The sequence below is a fragment of the Lynx canadensis genome, chromosome C1 (assembly GCF_007474595.2).
Source record: "Lynx canadensis isolate LIC74 chromosome C1, mLynCan4.pri.v2, whole genome shotgun sequence".
Classification (NCBI taxonomy): domain Eukaryota; kingdom Metazoa; phylum Chordata; class Mammalia; order Carnivora; family Felidae; genus Lynx; species Lynx canadensis.
Genome location: NC_044310.1, coordinates 106,079,544 through 106,086,998, shown reverse-complemented (window position 1 = coordinate 106,086,998; position 7,455 = coordinate 106,079,544). Strand labels below are relative to the sequence as shown.

The 7,455-nt window shown below is 56.9% G+C and overlaps 1 protein-coding gene across 1 annotated transcript; it reads left to right on the top strand.

Moving 5' to 3' along the window:
• The first annotated feature begins 1,546 nt into the window (after positions 1-1,546).
• Positions 1,547-6,530, top strand: LINGO4 (leucine rich repeat and Ig domain containing 4). Its single transcript, XM_030326165.2, is given in 4 exon segments — positions 1,547-1,678; positions 3,513-3,600; positions 3,602-3,648; positions 4,168-6,530. Coding segments are annotated over 4 exon segments (1,995 nt in total). The 5' UTR covers positions 1,547-1,613; the 3' UTR covers positions 5,963-6,530.
• Positions 6,531-7,455: the final 925 nt, after the last annotated feature.

Genomic DNA, 7,455 nt, shown 5'->3' with positions numbered 1-7,455 from the left:
GACCTGTATATAACATGAACACAGATCTTTAGATTTTCTGCCTTCCCTCTTCCTCTCAGCTCAGCAAGGAAGTGGTTGGGCACGCTTCCCTTTACCCAGGGTCTAAAAAAAAACTGGATATGTGGAGGGTAAGGATGAGATGGGGGTAAGGGGCTGGGATAATCTTTTATGGGATTTTATGGGATTTTTAGGGATAAGGTACAATGGAGGCCAAGAGCATCATAGATTGAGTTAGAACTCAAACCTCTTATGTGCACTTTAGAAGTAGACTTTAGGGGTCAACACAAACCTGATGAGAGACACACACCCATGCACAGGTGAAACACATACTCACAAACTCAACCTGCAATTATGCACCTCTGCAGTACATTTAATCTGACACAGTCCCTGTCTTCCTTGAGGTCACAGCTCAGAGGTGCATAGTGGCCTCAGGAAAAGAGTCCCAACCCTGAGGGACCCCAGAACATTTTCATGGTGCTCCAGTCCACCAACCTTACACCTGGGGTGGCCCAAACGCCATCCCAGCCCCAGATGTCTTCTAGCACAAGAAATCCCAGGAGAAGAAGAGATGGCTGGACACTGGTCAGTCAGATGGTCCCAGACAGACGTTGGAGGAGTCCTGCTGTCATTATGGAGAAAGGCAACAGACACAATTTCATCACTTTGTGATGGGGCACTACTGACTCTAGCAGGGAGGAGACCAGGGAACAGGGCAGACACCTGCCTCTCAGGCTGCCCCAAAACTTCTCTTGCTTGGCTTTACAAATCGCTATGAGCCATCCTCTGAGGGATAAACAGCAGGTGATGCGGGGGAGGGGGTTGTATTGCTCTCAGGGGAGGGTTTAATAGGCTAGACATAAATCCTAACTTGTGCTATTCTTTATAAAATGATTTTAAAGGCCAGGGGCATGTGTGGTGGGGGCCGGGAGGGGGGAGGGTCTTAAATCAGACCACCGACCAGCTGCTCTCTCCTGTCTCATTCCTGTGTGGAGACCCAGGTTTTCAGCCCAGCAACCCATGAGCATCAAAAGGATCGCAGTCCCCACTCTGAGCAGCCCCCAGGGAGGCTTGGGAGTTGCTCCTCAGAAACCCCCACAGGAGTCTCGAACTAAGCTCCACAGCAGATGTTCTGGATGGAGACCTTTCCCCACAAAATGATACCCATGGGGGGCATTTAGATTGAAAGGCCGCATCTGGGAGAGGAAGGTGCTTGTCCCTGAGCTCCCCAGAGGGGAGTCAGCATGTCCGCCAGAGACCCTTTCAGAGCTGCTGGCTGCCTCCACTTCCTGACCCCTCCTAGACCCCAAAGTCTCCATCTGCGCTCCCTCCCCTTCTCCATCCTGTAGTGGCGCTTGCTGCAGCCCTCCCTGGTTGCTTTATTTATTTATTTTGCACCAACAGGGTTGCTGCAGACTCATTCTCGCCTGGTTTAAAAAGAGAGAGAGGAAAAAAAAAAAAAAAAGGAGAAATGCTTTCTGGCTCTTTTCTCTACCTCGGTCTTGGCAGCAGCGGCCACAGCAGCAACAGCAGCCCCAGCGGGCAGGCGGGCGGGAGGGCGGCGGGGCAGCGGGCAGTGAGGGGAGTGAGGCCTGGCGGCCCGGGGTGCAGCTTGAATGGGACGGCCCCTAGCCCTGGACAGAGGCAGTGTCCAACTTGATGCCGCCCTCCAGCTTCTCCGGTAAGTGCCCCCACCTCCTGTCCCAAAGCTGCAGCTGTCCTTCTCTACAATATTCTCAGAGACAAGGCCAGACCAGCGTCCCTTTCAGGCTAGAGGGTTTGCGCTCCTCCTGCCCCTCCCCCCTGCCCCACCCCACCCCACCCCAACCAGCCATTGATCCTGGCCCCACCGGACTTTGATGGGAAAACTAAAATGTCCCAGACACCTCTATGGGGAAGGACTCTAAAGAGACCTCCCTCCGTCTCCCCAGGGCTTCCTCTACCTCTGGGAAGGGTTTCTCCACTATCAGTATGGAAATTCCAGAAATCTTTCCCCTAAAAGCCCCCTCCCCACGCAAGTCCCCATGTCTCCAGTCAGGTCTGCTTTAAAGGTTCATATGTGTCTCTGGATTGCCACATAGAGACAAGAAGAAGAAAGCTTCCTACTCCTTGAAGGGTTGATGCCCGAGACCCCACCCCATCTAAAGAAAGAAGTGGTTCTGACACCCATTTCTTCCGGCAAAGTGGCTGGAAGCCAGTCTTGTAGCCATGGAGACTGGCAAGGGAAGTTTGGGATTAAATTAGCCACGTTATAAATAAAGAAAAGGGGTTGTCCCTAGATCCCCCAGCCCCTGGGCCAGCAGGCTTTGGGGACTAAGAGGAAACTGACAGAAGGGGGAGGGAGGGAAGCTGGGTTACATGCTTCAGTGCACTTTTGCTGAGTGCAGAGCACAAAGGAGGAGCAGTAGCTGCAGCGGTAGTGATAAAGAGCTAGCTGTCGAGTGGACTTCCCAGAACAGAAGTAGGGACAACGAGGGAGACTGGGACACGTCTGTCCCTGGAGAACTCTCAGCATGCCAGAGATACCTGCCAGGTCGGTCTAGGGACAAGAGGAGCCTGGTCAGCTGCCTTTGCCCGCCCCGCACCATTCTCTCTCCTCCCAAGCCTCAGGATGGTGTCCTACATCCCTCTGCTCTCCGGGCCTCTTTGCTCTCTGGTTTCCCGCTACTACAGCGGGAGAGGCGCCAGAACAACTCTTCTAGAGGAGGGGTGCAGATCCTCACTCCAATCAGGATCCAGGGATGTGATCCCCCTCCCCCGACCCCGCAATGGGAAGAAGTCACACCACCTCGTAAAGTTCCACGTGGGAGAAAATGGGGCGTGTGACAGAAAGCTGACCCTTCAGGGCACAGACAGCCTGAAGCCCCAAAGGCCATCTGGATCTGCAGCTAGAAAGAAACCCAGGCATCCTGCCTCCTAGGGAGCATCACTTACCTCTTGGTCCCAACACCTCCCCTCCATGGTTCAATGCCCTGTTGACATTTAACACGGTGAGGTGAGAGTGAGTTCACCACCTATGGGGCCCCTTCTCCTCTGTCACCTCGACCAGTCCCCAGTGGCCATGATACCTGCCATTATCCTGATTCTGCCCAGGCCCTTGGTTCCCAGAAACCCACTTGCAGTCTACATGCTTTGCACACGGCCTGTGCCCAGAGATCATCTGTGCCAGCCAAGGGCTCCCTTGCTCCCCACCCACACCATCTGGCCAGGTGCTGTCTCTCCTCCTTGTCTATGCCTCCCTGGCTCACAGTCTGTCTCTTGTGTATTGTTTGGGGACAAGAGATCTCCCTCAGATTCCCACGTTGGACTAAATCAAAACACTATCGAGGAGGGATATAACAGGAGCCTGAGCCTGAGGACCAAGCAACAACACTCAAAACCCAGGCATCCCTTGGGTCCCTCACACACCACAGTGTCATCTATAGGGGCTGCGCGTAGGGTTCTCATGAGGGACTCGGGTGCCCCCCGGTAGCCTGTGCCATGGCTAACGTGTTGCTTGGCTGTCATCCACACAGGCATTCAGGGAGATTGGGTCTTGCTAATTCAGGGCCCCAGGCCCTGGGCCAGGCTCCAGAAGGGCAGAGGGGCAGTAGGTGGAGTCCAGGGGCACAGAGCTGAGCATACTTCCCAGCCCTGGAGGACTTCATCAAGGTGAGGACCGTGCTCCCATCAGAATCCAAGCATGTGATTCCCCCTGAGCTATGGACAGATAGACAAAGCTATGGATAGATAACATGGGAGAACAGGGTGGGCAGAGAGCAGAGGGCAGAGCTTGGGGAAGACAAGTGTCAGGGAGAAGGGACCTGCGGTATTCCTGGATCTCACAGACATAGGAAAATGGGGAGACTCAACATTACTTCCCCGCTTCCTGTCCATTCACGTACAACTTTCCCGGCTGAAGTTAGGCTTCACTCACGTTCCATGAGCCAGGAGGCACGCGGCCTGTTACCCAGGGCTGGGAGGGAGAGCAAAGCAGAGATTCCCCAGAAAGGAGGCCCAGGAGCCCCCAAGGAGGCAGTCCCCCAGAACTGTTCCTGGGTCTTCCCTACTTGCTGGTGATGCTGACACAGGTAGCTCAATCTCCCTCTCCTCTACGGAGGCCCAGGAGGTCCAGGGTCACCATCGTCTGAAGTCACTTTCCAAACAGGACCATGTCATCATCTATTCCAGGACTGAAGAGGGGAAGGCTATGGGTCCAGCTCCAAAGCAAGCCTGGCCCCCATGGCCCCCTCTCCTGTTCCTGCTCCTCCTGTCTGGAGGCAGCTGTGGTGGGTGCCCTGCCGTGTGTGACTGTGCCTCCCAGCCCCGGGCAGTGCTCTGCCCCCTTCGGCGACTGGAGGCTGTGCCTGGGGGACTCCCGGCGGACACTGAGCTCCTGGACCTGAGTGGAAATCGCCTGTGGGGGCTTCAGCGCGGAATGCTCTCCCGCCTGGGCCTGCTCCAGGAACTGGACCTCAGCTACAACCAGCTGTCCACCCTTGAGCCTGGGGCCTTCTATGGCCTCCAAAGCCTCCTGACCCTGAGGCTGCAGGGCAACCGGCTGCGAATCATGGGGCCCGGGGTCTTTTCAGGCCTGTCTGCCCTCACGCTGCTCGACCTCCGCCTCAACCACATTGTCCTCTTCCTTGACGGAGCCTTTGGGGAGCTGGGCAGCCTCCGGCAGCTGGAGGTGGGGGACAACCACCTGGTGTTCGTGGCTCCAGGGGCGTTGGCAGGGCTGGCCCAGCTGAGCACCCTCACCCTGGAACGCTGCAACCTCAGCACAGTGCCCGGCCTGGCCCTGGCCCGCCTCCCGGCACTAGTGACCCTGAGGCTTCGAGAACTGGATATTGGGAGGCTGCCAGCTGGGGCACTACGGGGGCTGGGGCAGCTAAAGGAGCTGGAGATCCACTCCTGGCCATCTCTGGGGGCTCTGGAGCCTGGGAGCCTGGCTGGGCTCAATCTCAGCAACCTGGCCATCACCCGCTGCAATCTGAGCGCAGTACCCTGCCAAGCGCTCCACCACCTGAGCTTCCTCAGGGTCCTGGATCTGTCTCAGAACCCCATCTCAGCCATCCCCGCCCGAAGCCTCAGTCCCCTGGTGCGGCTGCAGGAGCTCCGGCTGGCGGGAGCGTGCCTCACCTCCATTGCCACCCACGCCTTCCACGGCCTGACCGCTTTCCACCTCCTGGACGTGGCAGATAATGCCCTTCAGACGCTGGAGGAAACGGCCTTCCCTTCCCCAGACCAACTAGTCACCCTGCGGCTGTCGGGTAACCCCCTGACATGTGACTGCCGCCTCCTCTGGCTGCTCCGGCTGCGCAGGCGCCTGGACTTCGGTGCGGCACCCCCTGCCTGTGCCAGCCCCCGGCACATGCAGGGCAAGAGCCTGAGGGAGTTCTCAGACATCCTGCCTCCAGGGCACTTCACTTGCCAACCGGCCCTGATCCGAAAGTCTGGGCCGCGATGGGTCATCGCAGAGGAAGGGGGGCAGGCCGTTTTCTCCTGCTCCGGAGACGGAGACCCAGCGCCCACGGTCTCTTGGAGGAGGCCTCAGGGCCCTTGGCTGGGAAGGGCTGGGCGAGTGAGGGTCCTGGAGGATGGGACACTGGAGATCCGCTCAGTGCAGCTGCAGGACAGAGGGGCCTATGTCTGCGTGGTCAGCAATGTTGCTGGGAATGACTCCCTGAGGACCTGGCTCGAAGTACTCCAAGTTGAACCACCAAATGGCACTCTCTCTGACCCTAACATCACCACGCCAGGGATCCCAGGGCCCTTCTTCCTGGATAGCAGAGGCGTAGCTATGGTGCTAGCAGTTGGCTTCCTCCCCTTCCTCACCTCGGTGACCCTCTGCTTTGGCCTCATTGCCCTCTGGAGCAAGGGCAAAGGCCGGGTCAAACATCACATGACCTTTGACTTTGTGGCACCTCGGCCCTCAGGGGATAAGAACTCGGGGGGTAACCGGGTCACCGCCAAGCTCTTCTGACCTTTACTTCCACATCGGAGCTCCAGCCAAGACAGCTTCGGATACCAAAAGGGAAGAAAACCAAGGTTGCTTGAACCAGAACCTAGGCTCACCCCCGCCTGCATCGTGCCAACAGCTAATGACGCCTCTCAAGAAGGTCTGCCTCCCCCCTGCTTTTGCAGTTTGAGGATGGGAGCAGAAGCTGTAGACCTGTAGTCAGTCTAGCCCTCCCCGCACCCCCCTCCACCAAGCAGGAAACATCCCCAAGGCTCCAGTCTACTCGTTCACACACACTGACACCCTTTAACAACCAGTACCAATTGCTAACCACAGCTACGAGATTATTGCAGAGGTGAGGCTGAGAAGCGCCGCTTGCTTCTCAACCATGCAGTCTACCTCTCTTTTCTGGTCTCTTTTCTGCTCCTCCCCAGGAGCAAGGAACTAGGGCCAAGGATCTCAGGCTCAGAAGATGTGAGTGTACAATGCAGGGGGGCGGGGCGGGGGGGAGACTGCACACTGGCTGTGTCTGCATGAGGCCTCCAGCACCTGCCCCATCTGTCACATCATTAAACTTGCTGCCAAAAGGCCATGACAGCAGCAGTCTAAATTAATGTGATATCCGGAGTTTTCTTTACTTCACTCTTTCTCCCCCCTCATTTTTATCAAATCTCTCCCTTCCTACCCTTTCTGCCTGCCCACTGAGCATGTACCCCAGCAGCCTCCCCGACATATAAGCTTAACACCAAAGGAGGCCCAGAGATGTTCTGGAGAAACTCTCAGTCTGTTTCCATTTCGGCCCTTTCCCTGTACTCTGGAGTTAGAGAAGGAGGGATCCTCCACCTTCCAAGGGATCCCTCTGAAGAAATTCCAGCCTGGGGTACCTGGCTCCTTCCCTACTTTCCAGTTCTTGTTGGGATCCCCCAATCACAGATCCCTAGTACCCTAGGGGGAAAGTACAAAGGGAACTCCTAGAAAATGCCTAACAAAAGCACAGATCTGCAGTTGTCCCAGCAGGCAGACCAAGAACCCGGTAGGACCAGGCTTGGAGGAACCAGGCAGGAAGGGCACTGCACACTGTAGGGAGAGCAGAGGGAAGGGGCCACAGCAGGATCTGGCTGCCTAGTTAATTTCCACTGCCCTTCTGCAGGGGCCTCTTGTTCCCTGTTCAGCGTAGCCCAGGTGGGAAGCTGTCTCTGGATAGAGGCTACTGTCTAATGGAGACCCCAGACGCAGAGGCAGGCTGAGAGGAGACGCTGACTGCTCTGAGCGTGCTTCAAATAGGTGGCAAAGCCAAGCCAGGGAAAAGGAGAGATTCAAGAGGCAGCAGCTTCAGCATCTCAGAAGGGGAGGAGTGAAGGGACAGGAGGGGCAGGGAGGAAGGACTGAGAAGTGGGGAGTCACGAGGCCCTGGGTCTCTCTGCAGCAGCATCTGCTCAGTGTCCTTAGCTCCCCTCCACCCTCAAGGGCCCCCACCCACCCCTCAGTATGCAAGCATCATCAGCCTCCTGCTGATT